The 20,217-nt window shown below is 49.7% G+C and overlaps 1 protein-coding gene across 3 annotated transcripts in view; it reads left to right on the top strand.

The window, feature by feature from the left end:
• The window catches only part of EFCAB6 (EF-hand calcium binding domain 6), a 259,814-nt gene that overhangs the window by 190,739 nt on the left and 48,858 nt on the right, over positions 1-20,217 (top strand). For all 3 annotated transcript variants that reach the window (XM_025282724.3, XM_025282725.3, XM_025282726.3), the window contains 3 exons: positions 318-436; positions 11,406-11,600; positions 17,925-18,080. In XM_025282724.3, the coding sequence (XP_025138509.3) occupies positions 318-436; positions 11,406-11,600; positions 17,925-18,080 (470 nt within the window). The remainder of the gene's footprint in view (positions 1-317; positions 437-11,405; positions 11,601-17,924; positions 18,081-20,217) is intronic.

Consider the following 20,217-nt stretch of genomic DNA (forward strand, 5'->3'; position numbering starts at 1 on the left):
CAAAGGAGTAATTAGGGACTTCCCTGGTTGTCCAGGGGTTAAGATTCACCTTCCAACGCAGGGGGCATGGGTTCCATTCGTGGTCAGGAGGCTAAGATTCCACCTGCCTTGTGGCCAAAAAACCAAAACATAAAACAGAAACAATATTGTAACAAATTCAATAAAAGACTTTAAAAATGGTCCCCATCCAAAAAAAAAAAATCTTAAAAAAAAAAAGTCAACAGGAGGCGACGTGCGTAAGGGGAAGTCTTAGACTGTCCCAGATACTCTCTGAGCGCATTTTACATGTTACTAAATGCTGTCTTTTAATATTGTAGAATTTTATAGAAACCAACAGCGAGGGCAACGGTATCCTTCGACGACGGGACATGAAGAACGCGCTGTACGGCTTTGACATCCCCCTCACGCCGAGAGAGTTTGAAAAGCTCTGGATGAGGTGAGTGGCATCTGAAGACTGTCTCTTCCTTCCTGACTGCCAAATTCAGCACCGGGCTTTCATCACAACTCGGGGGTCAGGCAGGGCCAGGAATATTTTCCTGTGGTTGTATCTGCCCTGTTCAACCCTGAAAGCAGCCTTGGCCAACAGGCCGGCCTTTCGGAGCACAGGAACCAGGTCAACACTTGTCACCAACATTGGACATGAGGGTTTTGAGTTTCTCAGGAACTGCGCATTCGAGTGCATCCTTTCACTGTTTCTGAGAATGAAGTCACTCCCCAAAGACTTCTCTCTAACACAGCTAGCTCTGCGGACAGATCTGCAGTGGGTTAAGGGGAACGCAGTCTCTCCATTGCCCGGAGATGGAAATCGATGCTACACAAGTGTTTTTTAGGTTAGTAATTTGTTGGAAGAAAATAACCAAACTTTTGGCAACTTGGAATAGTTTCCTGAGGGTGTCTTAAACTGAAACCAGGAGCTAGTATTGGCTACATTTTTCAAAATGTACTTTAAGCTATTTCTGAACCACGCCCCCCATCACAACGTTCCCTGGGTAGGTGTCTAAGTTTCGAGGTGCACTCACCACGCGGTCCATTTCTGAGTTCCAGATCCATTTCTGAATTGCTTCCTCCTTCATTGTGTGTTAGTCGCCGCTGGCATCCCCCAGAGTCGTACCCCAATATTGCAGGTCCTCTCGGGGGCCAGCTCAATGGAGCAGTTCATGCAGTTTTTTTTTTTTTCAGCATTTCATCTGTTTAAAGTGGAAAGCTATAATGTTGGCCGAGTTTAGAATTAGGTGGGCTGTTTTGTGTCTAATTTAGAAAAGCATCGTGAAGTTCTTACAAAACCCTTATTCTTCTTCTAGATCAGTTCCAACCCAGGGTAAGTTTGGTCTCCCTGCCCGTTTTCCCTTTTAACAGACTGAGTGAGTGGGTCCACCTGAGGACTCAAAGGACGGGGTCGCAGCGGGCAGGCACGTGGAGCTCTCACCACATAGACATTTCGGATGATGCGGCATGACTGTGTCATTCTGACATTTAGGGAGCTGTTGGCGAGCACGAACATCCCCCCTACAACACCGGGGTGAGCGTCGCCTGTTATAAGTGCCAGAGGACGGACAGGTCCAGCAGACAGGGAGCTGAAGCGGGGTGCTGTGGGCGTGGAGGAGTGATGCTGAAATGGTTCCTAGGGTCTAGATGGGGCAGGTGGATGGGCGAGGGGCTCTCCAAGCGGTCCCTGGGCTCCAGGCTGAGGAGGGAAAGGCAAGGCTGATCACCCGGCGCTGTCCTCGCTTCCGGGCAATGCTAACGGGACGTCTGGGACAACATAGGCTGAGTGGCTGCGATGTGGGTCAAGTCTCACTTCAGGAAGATGAGTCAGGAGCCCGTTCAGAGGAGAGATTGATGGGGGGTGTGGGGCATAAGGGGACGGCTGTCTCCATCAGGGAGGAGTGGGATGAGCCCCCAGGCTGGGTGCCAGCCTTAGGGATGAGGGGTAAGAGAGTCAGGTGTCCCTGGGGGTTCCCTGTGGAAGGAGGGCACGCCTAGCCCTCTTCCTGATGGGAGACAGAGCAGGCTTCCCTGTTCGTGGGAGGGAGACTCTCACCATTACTTTTTGCTAAAGTTTATTTATCCGTGTATCACCACTATTCTATAAATACACAATGTCTACCCTGTGCTGCAAACTGAGATGAGGACTTCGTCTACCTTTGTGTAGCCGACTGTTCGCTGTGGATGGTGAGTGGCTGAGACCTCTGCAGCCACATGGTCATGACCCCTGCCTCCACCCCTTCACAGAGGTGTGGCCCCTGTCAAGTTACTTAACCTCTGTGCCTTGCTGTGCTCTGCTAAGTTAACTCCACTGCTCAGGGTCAGGGTCAGGGTCAGCTGCAATAACAAACAAGGCCGACATCCCAGGGGCTTGCCCTGGTAAGGATGTCACAATTTAATGTGGGTGGTGGGGAGCTCTGCCCACAATCATTCGGGGACCAGGAGCCCGCCCCCCATCCCCTGATCTTACGTGTCTGCCAGCAGAGAAGGGGAACGAGCACAGAGGACCGTCTGGTCAGTTTTGTAAGGTCCAAGCCTGGAAACGTGACTGTCACTTTGCCCAGACTCTGGACCAGAATCCCTGCATGTGGCTGCACCCCGGCCAGGGAGGCTGGGAGAAACAGTCTGGATGTGTGCCTAGGGAAAGAGGAGCAAAGTTGGGGAGTCCACGATGGTGTCTCCACATGCAGAGTCACCTCCAGGGTAGGTGGGAAGAGGGGCGATGGAGACAGAGGGGGCCCCAGGAGCGTGTCCACAGTGTCCCGGCAGGACCTCAGAAGCTGCCCTCATATTTACAGCCGAGCGGGGCCTAAGGGAGAGACTGATTACAGAGATGTCAGATGGACCAGAAGTCTGAAAGGGACTGTGGAATTACATAGAGGCCAGGAGGCTGCTGTCCGCCTCCCAGGGCTGGAAGAGCAAGGAGGGGGTTACCCAGAGACAAGGGATTGCTCCCCACCAGGGACTGGAGGGCAAAGGGAGACAGGGTATTTCTTGGAGACCAGGAAGTGGCCTCCACCCCCGATGCCTCTCGGAACCTGCTGGAATCTCATTCGCTGGGCTGAGCAGGAGCCCCTGGGAACAGCCCGGCCCTGCCCTCTCCTCACCTCCAATGGACACAGCTCCCCTGGAGCCACGGGGGTAGCTGGGAAGACAGGCAGAAGGACAAACGTGGGGTTGAGAGCCACCAGGTGAATGTCCAGCCAAGTGGCAAAGGGGGTGTCACATCCCAGGACTGCGGGGTCATCTGGGGGGGCCCACACATCAGCTGAACCACATCGTGAAGGGAAGGACAAGGTGGGGACTCTGTCCTGAAGGCCAAGTGTTTAGTAGGGACAGATTGAGGCAGGTTTCCATAGTCTAGAAAGATCACTCTGGCCACAGGGAGGAGGATGAGTTGCCAGAGAGGCGAGGGAGGCATGGAGGTGAACTGGGGGCTGTCTTGGGGTTCTAAGTGAGAGGATGGGTAAACGTCCCTGGGGGTGGGCCTGGAGGACCGGGGAGGAAGTGATAGGTGTGACAGAGTTAGGAGGTGACAGTCAGCCTTTAGCAGCCTAAAAAGGGGCTTCCCTGGTGGCTCAGCAGTAGAGAATCCAAGGCAGGAGAGTACAGTTTGATCCCTGGGTTGGGAAGATCCCCTGGAGAAAGAAATGGCAACCCATTCCAGTATTCTTGCCTGGAGGGCTGTAGTCCATGGGATCACAAAGAGTCGGACACGGCTTAGTGACCAAACAGCAGCAGCAGCTGGAGAGAGAGGCTGAGCGATGAGATAAGACGCTCCTTGGGCTGTCTGATGAGCTTGGGCAGAAATCAGGAGGCCCCCCTGAGGCGGCCGAGTAGCCCACAGCTGAGGGCTGTGCTCTGAGCGGGGCTGTGCCTTGTCCCCTGGAGCCCAGGGTGAGCTGTGTGACCTTGGGCCAGTGGCTCACCTTCTCTGAGCTTCAGTCAGCTATCCCATGGCATGGCTGTGTGACCAAACAGTATAATGAGGCAAAGATAAGCATAGAAATAGCAAAAAGATCATACAGATTTGAAATTACTTTCTGATAGCAATATTAACGCACACTCATTTTAGAAGACTCGGAAAATCCAGAAAAGCATCAGTCAGTCAGTTCAGTTGCTCCGTAGTGTCAGACTCTTTGCGACCCCTTGGACTGCAGCACGCCAGGCTTCCCTGTCCATCACCAACTCCCAGAGCTTACTCAAACTCATGTCCATCGAGTTGGTGATGCCATCCAACCATCTCATCCTCTGTCATCCCCTTCTCCTGCCTTCAATCTTTCCCAACATCAGGGTCTTTTTCAGTGGGTTGGTTCTTGGCATCAGGTGGCCAAAGTATTGGAGTTTCAGCTTCAGCATCAGTCCTTCCAATGAATTTGAATATTCAGGACTGATTTCCTTTAGGGTGGACCGTTTGGATCTCCTTGCAGTCCAGGGGACTCTCACGAGTCTTCTCCAGCACCACAGTTCAAAAGATCAATTCTTCGGCACTCAGCTTTCTTTATGGCCCAACTCTCATGACTCTCATGACTACTGGAAAAACCATAGCCTTGACTAGATAGACCTTTGTTGAGAAAGTAATGTCTCTGCTTTTTAATATGCTGTCTATGTTGGTCATAGCTTTTCTTCCAAGGAGCAAGCGTCTTTGAATTTCAAAAAAGCCTAAGGAAGAGGAAAAGACAGCAACAAGAAAGCAGCTATGCCCCACTCAGCAGACATGACAAACTCGGTGGTGTGGTTTCTCATCCATTTTCTAGGCATTTCTGTGACCTCGGTTAACCATGCTCACCCTCCCCCCTCCCCCTTCCACTGGCCTGCTCCTCTCCACCGTTCAGTGTTTGCCGACACGACTCACCCTGGTTTCCTCCCTCCACGTCCCCACCTGCCTGCTGCACAAAGCAGGAGGTGTGGCCTGGCAAGGGGGCGGCCAGCGCTGGGCTGCCCAGGGTCCCCCCACCACTGAGCCTCCTGCAGCTGCTCATACAAGGGAGGGGCATTCTTCCACCATGAGTGACAAGGCGGGAGCAGCTGGGGCCAATGTGACACACTCTGCCAGCTCCTGGAGTCTACTGGTGAGAATAAGAAAGCCCACCGCCAAAACTGGGTAGCTGGAAGTGATCAGGACAATAACATTCAGCTCTTTCGAAAACACAGAATTAGAAAACATGGAGAATATAGACAAAATAATTGTCATCACCTGTCGCTCACTCAGCACTTAAACAAAGCACCTGCACTCTCTTAGAGCTTTGAGGCGTCTGGAGGTCTCATTTACACTGTGGAAGTAAATTAATGCATTAACCCCAGATCTCAGTGACTTGGCACATGGATGTTTTGGTTCTTATTCACCCGAAGTCTAGCATGTCTAGCAGCTCTTCTGGACACTTCTCTTCCAACTGGTGATTCGGGATCTGGCTTCCAGAGGTGGCTTCATTCCTCAGCAGGGTCCTCGGGGGTCTGCAGAGTGCAGCAGGTCAGCACAGAGTGACTCACCTCTGCCCCCAGCCCATGGCCCAGGGACGGGTGGGCTGTGGCCCCCGCTGACCTCTTGGGGCGGACAGAGTGGGGCAGGTGCGTGTTAAGTGAGCCTGGCTCACCCAGGGTTAAAGATACACAGCCCTCAAACCTGGAGGAGGCCCTTGTGAAAGGAAACCTCCTAAGTGAAGCCGGTAGAATCTTTCAGCCCAAGATTTCGGGAGCAACACGTTTGGTTTCAGAGAGACGGCTGAGAATAAATTACAGGATGAATGTGCATTCACTCATTCCTTCATCTGAGCTGATCGTTAAGCAGGAATTTCCTGAAACTTTCAAAATTGCAGGCCCAGTGCCAGATTCGGGGGCTTCAGAGATGAAGGCAGCCCCTTGCCCACAACTCAGCCAGGAAGACAGCATCTGCATGCCAGGAGGGAGAAGCCGGGCAGCCTGGGCTGTGGGTGTTCCAGGAGGGACCCTCGGCGGTGCGATGCCTGACCCTAACACCCAAATAAGCAGTCATTAGCCAGAGCGGGGAGAGGGCATCCCAGCTAGCGGAGAGGCCCAGAGTTGGGGGGCAGGAGTGGGAGGCCCCCAGAAGGGGGAGGCTGCTGCCTGTGTCAGCAGAGCCCGAGGGGACAGGGAGCCCCAGGAACAGGGCTCTGAGGAACATGCACTTCTGGGGTGCTCAGTGTTCCAAGCCCCTCCTGTAGCCTAGCTTCCTTGGGTAGATTTCTGCTATTTTGGACCTAAAACCAACTTTGCCAAGAAACTACAAAGCCGTTGTGTTATAAAAACACACAGACGACTCAAGCAGGACAGCCAGCAGCCTGGGAAATTTGAGTATAGATGCCTGTCGTGTACAACCAGCTGGTCACGCAGACCTGGTAGAATGTTCTGGAGATGATGCCCAGTTTATGTACATTTCTTGTTTGGGTAGATGCACTGTACGTTAGCATTCCAATATGAAAAGCGAGGACTATCACAGAAACCCTGTGTCCTGTGCGTCGGCTCACATGAGCACGTGTGACTACCTGAAGCTTTGGGTTGTCTCCCTAGGCTTGGCCAAGAGAACCCACCAGGCGCTGTGCTGGACCGGAGAGCCCCGGGGTGGGAAAGGATTTGGAAAGGCTGAAGGAACAGTTCAGGAAAGGAAGGACTGGGACTTCCCTGGTGGTCCAGGGGTTAAGACCCTGCCTTCCAATACAGGGAGTGCAGTTCCATCCCTGATGGGGGAATTAAGATCCCACATGCCACAGAGTGTGGCCAAAAAATTAAAATAAATAAATAAAACTTGTTTAAAAAGAAAGGAAAAAAAAGAGAAGGTTGAGTGGGATGTGCTGATGGTAGGAGTCGAGTTAGAAGAGCTGGACACGAAGGGGGGCTCAACTTGGCGAGGACTAACCCGGCAGGCCCCTCGCCCCTGACGAAGGGTGTTCTAGTAGCTGACATCCTCTGGAACCAGGAACACTGGGCAGTCCTGGAAGGAGTGGGTCTCCCTTCTCTGGTGTGGCTGCATCCAAGGCCAGACAGTCACTTACTGAGGTGCATAAGGGCCAGACTGTGGCCCTGGGTGGGGCTGAGGCAGATGGTATCCGGTCTGTGGCTCCCCCCGGCCTGGGTGAATGTGCCCACTGGGCACCAACCCTCAGGGAGCTGGACACTTTGTGCTCTGCAGGGCAGCTCTCTGAGCAGGCACGCTGCCCTCCCCACGGATGTTCCCCAAAAGGACCCACACGTCCAAGCTGCCCAAGGACCACATCTCCCTCTGCTGCCAGCCTGGGTCGTCAGTGGGGCTCGCACCAGACGCTCTGAATCTGGGGTCAGTGGTGTTGGAAGGTTCTTCTGTCATTTACGTAAGAATCAAGCAGTAAACTGAGCACAAAAGAGTAAGACTTTCTCAGCCCAGCGATCGATGCGAATGTATTCACACCGTGTGTACAACCGAACGGCTGTGTGTGCAATAGACAGGCAGTAATCTGATTATGTCATAAATTAGTGGCCATTGCCACATGCAAATGTGGGTTTTTATGGGCCCTCTGTTTTATATGCATGTTTTTCCTGGTGCATCTGTTGCCGAACCATTTTAAAATTCAACCTTTATAATCAAGTTGATTTTTTTTTTAATGTGACACAAAGGATTATATAATGAAGGGTGAGGTTATGTAAGCTGAATTAACTCTCTTATTATTCACATGCATAACAATATTTTAGTTGCAGTTGTGCAATCTGGTCTTCTGTTCCTTGGAGATGCGGAGAGAATGTGTATGATCTTTATCAATGAAGTAATTAAGAAGTGTCTTTTCATTCAGTCCAAGTGTCATGATTTAGAGTCTGTGGCTGGGAATCCCGCGAGTGTCCCCCACGGGGATGGCAGGCCTTCCTTAGGGACACGCACGCTTCACGTTCGCTCGCTCAGTGACCAGGTATTGATAAGGAAGCCTTTGCAGGGTGGGTTGCTGGGAGCTGTGAGTTTGCCCATCAAGATAAAACAAGGCACGTTCCTCCTCAGGAAGCTTTCCATCGAGCCGGGAGGGGAGACACGACTGGAGCTGGGGAGGCAGAGCCAGAGCGTGCTTGAGCCTTTGGGTGGCCCTGGTCCCGGTTCTCCATGCACATCGGCCCCCGGTCCTCATCACGGCCTGGAGGGACCCAAGAGAGGTGGAGATGCAGTCCTTTGACCTTAGGATCAGAGAAAGAGAGGTTCCAGATGGGGCCCTGCTGGCTGGGGCTTTCTTGTCGGGCAGGTCGTCTGTGCACCTTCTCTCAGGAGCCCTCCCCTGGGGTGGGAGCCCTCGGGGAGCTTTCTTCCAGGGGTGTCTTTCTAGAGAGTCAGAGCTGCATCTGGTGGCACGAGGCTGGCAGAGATGTGGTGCAGCTCAGGGCAGGGCCACGGCCCAGGGGTCGCCCTCGGAGCTTGAGAAATGGCAGCCCCTCCCCCTCCCAGGCGCCCTGATGGAGACCTAGACGCCCCCTTCGCAGCTGCCTCATCACCAGCAGTAGGGGGAGCCGTTTGCTAGCGGCACCAGCCCTTCCCACCACCTGGAGTAGAAAGCCAGGTACAGTGGTGTGGCTTCCCGGGGGCGCTAGTGGTAAAGATCCGCCTGTCAATGCAAGAGATGCGTGTTCAATCCCTGGGTCAGGAAGATCTTCTGGAGTAAGAAATGGCAACCCACTCCAGTGTTCCTGCCTGGGAAATCCCATGGACAGAGGAGCCTCCTGGGCTGCAGTCCGTGGAGTCTCAAGGAGTCTGACACGACTGAGTGACTAAAGATGCACATACAAGCCCCAGGACTCAGAGCCCCCACGGGCCTCCTCTGGTGGGTGGGTCACTTCATTCTATTTTAGAAAACTCATTGAATAAATGTAGAATGGTATTTTGGGAGGGTTACAAGCCCTAAGGCTGTACTAATAACAGATGCCACTATGCCAAAGCCTTTGATTGTGTGGATTACAACACACTGTGGAAAATTCTTAAAGAAATGGGAAAACCAGACCACCTGACCTGCCTCCTGAGAAATCTGTATGCAGGTCAAGAAGCAACAGTTAGAACGGGACATGGAACAACAGACTGGTTCCAAATCGGGAAAGGAGTACGTCAAGGCTGTGTATTGTCACCCTGCTTATTTGACTTATATGCAGAGTACATCATGAGAAACGCTGGGCTGGATGAAGCACAAGCTGGAATCAAGATTGTTGGGAGAAATATCAATAACCTCAGATATGCAGATGACACCACCCTTATGGCAGAAAGTGAAGAGGAACTAAAAAGCCTCTTGATGAAAGTGAAAGAGGAGAGTGAAAAAGTTGGCTTAAAGCTCAACATTCAGAAAACTAAGATCATGGCATCTGGTCCCATCACTTCATGGCAAATAGATGGGGAAACAGTGGAAACAGTGATAGACTTTATTTTCTTAGGCTCCAAAATCACTGCAGATGGTGACTGCACTGTGAAATTTAAAGACGCTCGCTCCTGGGAAGAAAAGCTATGACCAACCTAGACAGCATATTCAAAAGCAGAGACGTTACTTTGCTAACAAAGGTCCGTCTAGTCAAAGCTATGGTTTTCCCAGTAGCCATGTACGGATGTGAGAGTTGGACCATAAAGAGAGCTGAGCACTGAGGAACTGATGCTTTTGAACTGTGGTGTTGGAGAAGACTCTTGAGAGTCCCTTGGACTGCAAGGAGATCCAACCAGTCCATCCTAAAGGAAATGAGTCCTGAATAGTCATTGGAAGGACTGATGCTGAGGCTGAAGCTCCAATACTTTGGCCACCTGATGGGAAGAACTGACTTCTTGGAAAAGACCCTGATGCTGGGAAAGATTGAAGGGAGGAGGAGAGAATGAGATGGTTGGATGGCATCACTGATTCGATGGGCATGAGTTTGAGCAAGTTCCGGGAATTGGTGATGGACAGGGAGGCCTGGCATGTTGCAGTCCATGGGGTCGCAAAGAGTCAGACACGACTGAGCGACTGAACTGAGAAAGGTCTGGAAGTTTCTCCCAAATCATCAGTAGCAGTGCCAGCAGTCAGGCACTGATCTCTGCCTGCAGGTGTGAGAACCCCCCACCCCCATGCTCATAGGAGCAGGCAAGGAACCCAAGAGCAGACGGTGGGGAGGTGGTGATGGGAGGACCTCACTGGGTTCAGACCTCACCTCCCTCCCTGCCTCTTAGTCACAGGAGGGAACACTCCTCATCTTCTGGGACAGAGTACCTGATGAAAACAGGCCTGGGTGCTGGGAAGGAGGTGGAAGTGGGATCTGTAGGCCTGCGGGTGCAGAGAAGGGAGTGGACGGGGGCCTTGGGCTAGCAGCCACCTTGGGGGCTTCTCACCCCGCATTGTCCACCCACCGCCGCTCCCCTGGAGAGACGAGAAAGTCAGGTAAATAAATCCATTTTCCTTGTCATCACTCAGTTGAAAGGGTCACAGAGGACCCAGGGAGCACGCGATTCTGCAATCCTACTGTGTCGGGTGGGCTGCGCGCAGAGAGGCGCCCTGCCTCCCGCAGGAGAGCAGGCCACATTGACAAAGCCCTGAACAGCAGCCGGCTGGAGCGTTGCGCCCCAGACATCATGTAAATATTTGGTCCTCAAAACACTGAGTTCATCTGGGGAAAAAAATCACCTTGACAAAATGCTGTTTTTACCAGTTAGAGAAGAGGACCAAGATCTGTAAGAATAAATGCTTTTCTTTTCTTTAAAGAAAATTGAAAACTTGCCTTAAAACTTTTTATTGAAATAATTCTTTCTATTCTATTTGACTAATGTTGGGGAGATAAAAACCCTCCATTATGCTTTTTTCTTAAAAAAATGAATTATAATTCAGAAAAATCCCAATAATAGAAAATGGCATAAAAGGTACGCAGCGTAATTCTTATCTTGTTTTCCTTCCTCGCCTCTCGCGTTGATTGTGTGTAATTGGCATCTCTTCAAAGAGGAAATGAGGAACTGGAATCAAGGGGTGTTCATTTATTTGAGTATTAAGACTGAATATGGGTTTTTTTGTTGTTGGATTTTTCTTCTGAACCTTAGCATAGTTCTTCTTTGGTGGAGGTGCTCAATAAAAGACCTTTGAATGAGCAGAAGGGTTCCTTTTAATTTTCCGTGGTCACAGTCATGTCTCTACCAAAAGCTGGTGGGTGAATCCGGCTGCTCTCAGGGGGTGAACCAAGACCACCTCATATGAGGTGATCCTCCTGTTGACTGGAGCAGTGGGTTTCGATGGAATATTGATGAGCATATGGATGGCCTGGGGATCTTGTTAAAAACAGATTCAGATCAGGCCTGGGTGAGCCCTGGGCTCCAGCACATCTGATTCCCTCAGGGAGGCCAGTAATGCAGGAACCTAGGGTGTGAGGAACCAGGCAGATGGAGTGTAGACGGGGTTAAAGCCCTGAGCATGCCCCCTCGGCGGCCACAGCTGAGAGTTTTGTGTTTGTCTTTAAAGGTACGACAGTGAGGGAAGAGGGCACATCACTTACCAAGAATTTTTGCAGAAACTGGGGATTAACTACTCAGCAGATATTCACCGGCCCTACGCGGAGGAGTACTTTAACTTCATGGGTCATTTCACGAAGCCTCAGCAGGTGCGAGAAGAGCTGAAGGAGCTGCAGCAGAGCACAGAGAAGGCCATGCCAGCCAGGTGAGTCGGTGAGCACCTCGCCGGGGCCGGTGTCTGTTCTACACTGAGCCTGGCTGTTCTGAGGCTGTGCCCCCTGGCGCTGGCAGCGCTGCCGTGAAATTATCACACTCGTTCACTGTAGATTCTAGTGTGTGTGCGTGCTCAGCCGTGTCCTGCTCTTTTGTGGCCCCATGGACGGTAGGCCACCAGGCTCCTCCGTCCATGGAATTTCCCAGGCAAGAATACTGCAGTGGGTTGCCATTTCCTTCTCAGGGGATCTTCCAGACCCAAGGATGGAACCAGCGTCTCCTGTACTGGCAGACAAATTCTTTACCACTGAGCCACCTACAAAGCCCCTGTAGATTCTAGAAACTGGTGTTAAGTCACAGAGCCGTGGAAACAGTGACAGACTTTATTTTCTTGGGCTCTAAAATCACTTTGGACAGTGACTGCAGCCAGGAAATCAAAAGATGCTTGCTCCTTGAAAGAAAAGCTATGACAAACCTAGACAGTGTATTAAAAAGCAGATATCACTTTGCCAACAAATGTCTGTATAGTCAAAGCTATGGTGTTTCCAGTAATCGTGTATGGATGTAAGAATTGGACCCTAAAGAAGACTGAGCACTGAAGAATTGATGCTTTTGAACTGTGGTGCTGGACAAGACTATTGGACCAGTCCCTTGGACTACAAGGAGATCAAACTAGTCAATTCTAAAAGCAATCAATCCTGAACATTCATTGGATGAATGATGCTGAAGTTGAAGCTCAAATACTTTGGCCACTTGATTCAAAGAGCCAACTCATTGGAAAAGACCCTGAATGCTGGGAAAGACTGAAGGCAGAAGAAAAAGGGATGACTGAGAATAAGATGGTTGGATGGCATCACTGACTCAATGGACACAAGCCTGAGCAAACTCCAGGAGATGGTGAAGGACAGGGAAGCCTGGTGTGCTTCAGTCCATGGGATCACAAAGAGTCGAACACGACTTGGCAACTGAACAAGAACAACAAAACAGAGCCACGATGGAGTTAAAGAGCTAAAATCCTACCCAGCCCTACCCAGTCACACTCTCAAGTCATTCATATTTTATAGGTCACCCTTGGGCTCCAAAATCACTGCAGATGGTGACTGCAGCCATGAAATTAAAAGACGCTTACTCCTTGGAAGGAAAGTTATGACCAACCTAGACAGCATATTAAAGAGCAGAGACATTACTTTGCCAACAAAGGTCTGTCTAGTCAAGGCTATGGTTTTTCCAGTGGTCATGTATGGATGTGAGAATTGGGCTATAAAGAAAGCTGAGCGCCAAAGAATTGATGCTTTCGAACTGTGGTGTTGGAGAAGACTCTTGAGAGTCCCTTGGATTGCAAGAAGATCCAACCAGTCCATCCTCAAGGAGATCAGTCCTGGGTGTTCATTGGAAGGACTGATGTTGAGGCTGAAACTCCAACACTTTGGCCACCTGAGGCAAAGAGCTGACTCATTGGAAAAGACCCTGATGCTGGGAAAGATTGAGGGCAGGAGGAGAAGGGGACAACAGAGGATGAGATGGTTGGATGGCATCATCGACTCGATGGACATGGGTTTGGGTGGACTCCGGGAGTTGGTGATGGACAGGGAGGCCTGGCGTGCTGCGGTTCATGAGGTTGCAAAGAGTTAAGCGACTGAACTGAACTTGAGAACTGAAGCTTTTAGGTCTGTACTAACATACACACCTGGCCCCTCCCCTGGGCAACTAGAATGCAGGTTCCAGGAGGATACGCCTGTCTCTCCTTGGTTTAGAACAGTGCTCGACACCTAGCAGGCACTCTGTGAGGATTTGTCCAGTGAGTGCATGAAAGGACACATTCTTAAACTCAGCAGTTCAACCTTGGAGGATTTGTCACACAGAAATAATTCAGAGGAGTTCAGCAGGTACAAGGTATGACTTGCCGTGTGTCTTCAACAGTAGCAACAAAGTAGACACCTGTCCATCGCAGATGAATACCCTGGCTTGTAGAGAACACGGCTCCAAGGAATATGAGGTGGTGTGTGCCAGTTATAGTCACCACCATGGAGCCTGTGGGAATGTTTGTGATGGAAGACTGGTGGGCAATGAAATTTTAAACAGTCTGTGTGCCTTGATGGTAACCACACCAAACATACGTGCCTGCCCACGAGGACCAGAAGATGCTGTGCAGAAGGCATCATGTTGTATTTGGATGGGGGGACTGTGCATGGCTCTTTTCAAAGTTTAAAACTAGTCACTAAGGCCATATTTTAAAATTTTTAAAGAATGGATAAAGAAAATGTGTGTGTGTGTGTGTATAAATATGTATCTACATATTTATATGTAGATATAAATAATAAATAATACAATGGAATATTATTACAATGGAATATTATTCAGCCATAAAAAAGAAAGAAATCTCGCCAGTTGTGATATCATGGATGGATCTTGAGGGCACTATGCCAGATGAAATAGATCAGTCAAAGGAAGACAAAAACGGGTGGTCTCACTCGTACGTGGAATCTGAAAACGACAGCAACAAAAGCGAGCTCGTAGATCCAGAAAATAGATTGGCTGTTGCCAGAGGTGGGGGAGTGTCAGGGCGGGTGAAGGGGCCCAAAAGCACAGCTTGCAGTTATGGCAGGTAAGCCCTGGGCACGTGCGCACAGTAAGGCGACCGTAGTTAGAAGTACCATGTTGTGTGTTTGAAAGTCACCAAAAGTAAATCTTCGAAAGTTCTCATCCTATGGCTGGTGACGAACAGCATCCACACTTGTCCTGGCGACCACGTCACGGTGGGTACAGACGCCAAGTCATTACCGTGTACACCTGAGACCAACTCGATGTTATATGTCGATTATGCAGCAACAAAAAGTTAAACACAGGAGAGAGTGTTGCCGCATTCCACGTGACATGAGACGAAACAGACTCTGCATCCGTCCCTGTCCTGGGCCGCTCCACGGTGCTCTCATCTGTGTGTCTGTCCGTCTCCCATCTGTCCCATCAGCTCTCTGTCCACACCATCTCTGAATGAATGAATGAGCTAAAGAATCCCCCGGAGGAGAGAAGCACTCCAAGGACACAGAGACGGGATGTGATGGCTGAATGGGGTTTAAGAGAAAGGCCTGTTGAACACACCCCTGAATTATGTCCAAGTTGCTAAGTTATAAAGCCCAGAAGCAGAGAATTGAGTTGGTGAAATTTCAAGTAAAAATATGCACAGGATTGTCATAAATCACATATCCCATAAAATGAATGAAAAAGTGGGATTTATCTTTCCCAGGCAGGACTGGCCTCATTACCCATGTGTGTGCCCCCTTCCTTCCCCTCCTGCCGCTTGTGAGTAATGAGGCTTGGAGAGGAACCTTGTGTCCTTGGCGATGCCCACACACGTTCTCTTCCCGCTCCCATTTACGGGGTGCGTGTGGATCCGTGGCTGGGAGCGCTGCGAGCCAGTGGACGATGCCCCTCACGTCTTCACAGCACCAAGCTCGGCAAACCGACGCACGCTCGGCCAGTGCCCTGCCACCGTCATGCTCTCCTACCCAAGAACACAAGCCCGGGCCACAAAAACTCAGGTCCGGCCCCTGTTCTCAAGGATGTCACACTGTGAGGTTTCACATCGCTTTACCCTTCAGGTTAGCCCGCTTTTCAGTCTCGGTGTCAGTGGGTCTTCCAGAGAACCCTTCGGGAGGCAACGTTTCCTGGACTGTCAACCTCCTCCTTTATACCGAACCCTGATAAGATTCACAAACAGGAGTCGTGCTCATCAAAGTGAAGTCGTTCAGTCGTGTCTGACTCTTTGCGACCCCATGGACTGTAGCCTACCAGGCTTCTCCATCCATGGAATTCTCCAGTCAAGAATACTGGAGTGGGTTGCCATTTCCTTCTCCAGGAGATCTTCCCAACCCAGGGATTGAACCCAGGTCTCCCGCATTGTAGGCAGATGCTTTACCGTCTAAGCCACGGAATTTCACATTTGCTTCTTAAATTTAAGTGAATCGATTTTGTTTAAAGTGGCCTGAATACATTTTTAAGATTCAGAAGAGTCCTTTCTCAAGCCCGTATTTATTTTCCAGGCCCTTGCTCTTTTGGGGCCCAAGTCTGAGTTGAAGATTCAGGGTCAGGGCAGCATCAGTAAACCAGCCACAGAGCACGGCTGGCTGTTCTGAGATGTGAACTGAGAGGCTCAGGAGCAAAACCTGCTGGGTCATCCAGGGTTCTTCCCACCATGCCAGCCTGGCCGCAGGGCGGGGGGCTCTGCGGCCCCACCCTTCTGGGGCTCCCGTCTCGCGTCCAGACTGGGGCCCAGACGCTGCTTCGGCTGCCACGGGTTCTGCTGGGCAGCTGGCTGAATCCCAGGCCCGAATCCTCACTCACTCTTACTCTGCAAGGGAGGTGATTATTGCCTGGAAACCAGTCCAAGAAAGGCTCAACGCCTCAATTCTCTAAAAATATGTATCTCAAAAAAAGTTCTGATTTTTTTTTATACCTTCATTTGCTTCCCTTTTTGAAGGATTAAGTGTAATGTAATAGTTGTGATGAGGAGTAACCAGTCTGCAACATGGGACTGAATTCAGAGTACACCTGTGTGGGAATCTAGGCAGTTGCCTCTCTCGAGACACATCCCCAGATAGATAGCGCAGCTCATTCGTGTCAGCTTCTTGGAGGCACACATCGGCCAACTCAGAACCGGGAGCCAGTGGGGGAAGGGAGACGGTGACCCACACGGCCTCAGCGTCCTTGCCTCCCCCACTCCAATATACTCTCAGACTTTCCTCTCCTGATTTCTGACTTTTTTGTTGCTATGGATAATTTTTTTCCCAGGCACACTCAAGGAACCTATTTGTGGGTATGTATCCACAAAGAAGAAGGCAAAAGGAGAAAAGAGTGGCAGAGGATGAGCTGGTTAGATAGCATCACCGATTCAATGGACAGTTTTCTCAATGGAGAAAACTCCAAGAAATAGCAGAGGACAGAGAAGCCTGGTATGCTGGGGTCATAAAGAGTCAGACACAACCTAGTGTCTGACAACAGGAATAATCCGCAATACGTATCTCAGGTGGTAGACAATTACCAGCAAAGATTTCGAGTTTGGAGTTTCTGGCTTCTTCTTTTCCCCAACTAAGAATCTCACAGCCGAGCTGGAGTCAGATAGGCACAGTGCTCAGTGTGGTAGGAAGAGCTTTCTGGAGACCTAGGTAAGCCGAAGTTATAGAATAGACTCCATGCCCCATAGGTCCAGAGCGAGACTGCTCATTCTCAAAGAGGTCCACATGTTTTTATTCCCTTACCAATAATTTCTGTTAAGTCTGGGAAGAAATTTCCTAAAAGACTGAATCAGAAACTTGAACACATTCCCAAGGAAATCAGTGCTCTAACTAACGCAGGAGCTACAGCTAGACGTCGTCCCTGTGTCCCTTCGAGGGACCGCTGGCCAGCCTGGAGCCTGCATGGGCGGACGCTGTCCCTTCCTATAACATGGGATGACAGTTACCCGCCTCCCTTGGCAAGAGGAGAGAATGGGAGATGGAACATGAAGGCGGCACAGGTCCTGGCTTGCCGACTGACACACACAAACGATGGCTGCGTTTCTTCACAGCAAGGGACCTGGCAGCAGACAGGGGTCCCGGACCCCTGCCCCCTCAATGCTCACCAACGGGACCCAGGCTCTTCAGCGTCCTTGGTCCCACTCCTGCTTCAGGGCCTTGGCACTGGCTATCCCTGGGCCCAGAGAGGTCTGCAGGGGGCTAAATCCCAGCTGAGTCCTTCAGCTGCCATCTCTGCTCAAGTGTTGCCTCCCCAGTGAGGCCCACCGGCACCCATAGCTGGGGGTTGCAGCCCGGCCCGCTGTGGACGTTCCTCGCCCTGCTCACCAGCGCTCAGCCGTCCCACCGACCCATCGTGCAGGCCACTGGTGTCTTCTGTTTATCGTCGGCCTTGCCCCACCTGGAACGGAAGTTCTCTGACACCCAGAGCAGTACCTGGCACGTGACAGGCACCCACCGAGGCTTCGTCGGGGAGAACGGATGTGTATTTCCCATGTCTGTGATATCACTGTATTTTTAAATGCTTCGCTCCGTTTTTAAAGTACTCATTCTAGTAAAAAGCCAAGGTTGTAATTTCTCTAACATAGTGTTGCTGATAATAATAATAATAAAATGATAATGATGATTTTTTTTTCCCGAGTACCTTTCAATGTATGTATTACACCAAGGCTGCAAAGCATCTTCAAGAATAGCTGGTAGATGAATCATCAGATTATCGCATTAGAATGATCGTGGAGCTCTTGCTCCAACGAAATTATTGGTTTTCCCTGCTGGAGTGTGTGTGTCTCAAATGCATTCTCTTTCAGGGATAAACTTAAGGACCACAATCAAGATATCAGCAAAGCACTCGCCAAACTAGATAAATCCAGAACTGGCTACATATCCTTGGGCAGGCTGCAGAGGCTGCTGCAGGAGTGTGGCTGTTCTCTGAAGGAAGAGGAGCTGATCGATCTTCTAAACAGGTTTCCTTTGAGCAAGTTAACTATGGTTCTCACAGCATTGAAAATCAGGCTGGTCATGTCGCTTTCATGAATTTTTCCTTCCCTCTTCACTCAAACAGCCTTTCGGCATTGAAGTAACCCCCATGCCACCAAAAATTGAGTTTCAACCTGTTTTCAGAAGTAAAACTATAATGTTGTACTCCCAGAACATTTATAAGCCAATGTGACTCAGTTAAAAAACAAAAAGAATGAGCCTTCTAATAATCCTCTGGTCGGGCTATGTTCTAATGGGTTTGAGTCAACCCAAAGCAAAAAGAAAACAACTTGACAAATACATAATTTTCCTGCAGGTGTGTCCAGCAGGACAATCATCATTTTTTCACATTGTTTTTCTTTCACCCACGTTATTCATACACTTGGGTAGGAGTCAAGTCATCCTCTGCCCTGATGTCCCCCACCTCCACCTTCTCCTCCCTAGAGTCAATAACTTCCAATGCTTTAAATGTCTATTTTTGGTACTTAAGTTAATAGTCGTAAGTGACAAACTTAAATAGCTACTTATTGATTTTTCACTTTTAAGGCCGTGTCTATTGGCTTCCTATCAGGAAAATGTGGGTTTGACTCTTTTTCACCCATCGCATAACCACCAACCCCCTCACCGCGCAGCCTCCCCGACCCCATGGAAACCCACGCACATTTACCTGCCTGGGCTCCCCGTTTGCCATGTCACCTCCATGGGCTCCCCGTTTGCCATGTCACCGTTTGCTGTAGTTGAGTGTTCAGGGTTTATATTACTGTGACGGAATGATCACTTTTCTTTTCCTATGTAGCATTTTGTTTTCCCTGGAGTTAATCATTATTTTTTCTGTTTGCTTCGTTTCTATGTACTTCTTATCATTAATTAAACCCCAGTTCACTCCCATTTGTGAAATCTCTTTCTAGTGTGTTCAGACAACCTCAGCTAATCTGTCAGCTTTAAATTCTCGGATGTCCCTTTTCACCTTCCTCAACTCTCAGAAACTTTCTTGATTTGTTTCATTAACGAGCTCCTCTCCTGTTTGTTTCTTTCTGAGCCTCCTACTGTTATTGACTAGTGAGCCACTTAAAGTGTTTCCCAGTATTTTAAACCTTTCCTGTCCTCCATCCCTTTTTCTTCTTGCTCCACCTTCTGGGAGATTTTCTCAGTTTTAGTTTGCAACCCTTCTTTTGAGATTTTTATCCCTGCTAAAAATACTTTTCATATTTTTAATTACCAGTGCATGTTTTTAATTCTCAGAATATTCCTTTTCTATAGTATCCTGTTCTTGTTTCATGGATATACTAGTTCATTCCTCTGAAACTATTAACAATAGATTTTTTTTTTTAAAGTTTTCTTCATTTGAGAAATGTTGCTTCTCTCCTCAGTGTTGCTTTTTCCTCCCATCTTCCATGTTAGACATTTTCCTCAAAAATATGCCCCAAATAAGAGTGAGATACTAAGAAGCACATCTAAAGTTCTTCACAGATAGGTAGAGCTAGTCAACTTTGGTTGAACTACTTTGGCAGGGTAATCTGGCAGGTAGTATCCTTGAAAGACAATGTCAGACTGTCAGAATCTTTAAAACTTTTCTTTTGAGCTTTTCAGATTTCCCAGGGACTAAGATTGCCAGGTAAGACATAAAATGCTATGTTAAATGTAAATTGCAGATAAACAGTGTGTGTGTGTTCCATGCAATAGTTGGTATCAGTTCAGTTCAGTCGCTCAGTCGTGTCCGACTCTTTGCGACCCCATGAATCACAGCACGCCAGGCCTCCCTGCCCATCACCAACTCCCGGAGTTCACTCAGACTCACGTCCATCGAGTCAGTGATGCCATCCAGCCATCTCATCCTCTGTCGTCCCCTTCTCCTCCTGCCCCCAATCCCTCCCAGCATCAGAGTCTTTTCCAAAGAGTCAACTCTTTGCATGAGGTGGCCAAAGTACTGGAGTTTCAGCTTTAGCATCAGTCCTTCCAAAGAAATCCCAGGGCTGATCTCCTTCAGGATGGACTGGTTGGATCTCCTTGCAGTCCAAGGGACTCTCAAGAGTCTTCTCCAACACCACAGTTCAAAAGCATCAATTCTTTGGCATTCAGCCTTCTTCACAGTCCAACTCTCACATCCATACATGACCACTGGAA

Source organism: Bubalus bubalis, chromosome 4 (genome assembly GCF_019923935.1).
Source record: "Bubalus bubalis isolate 160015118507 breed Murrah chromosome 4, NDDB_SH_1, whole genome shotgun sequence".
Classification (NCBI taxonomy): domain Eukaryota; kingdom Metazoa; phylum Chordata; class Mammalia; order Artiodactyla; family Bovidae; genus Bubalus; species Bubalus bubalis.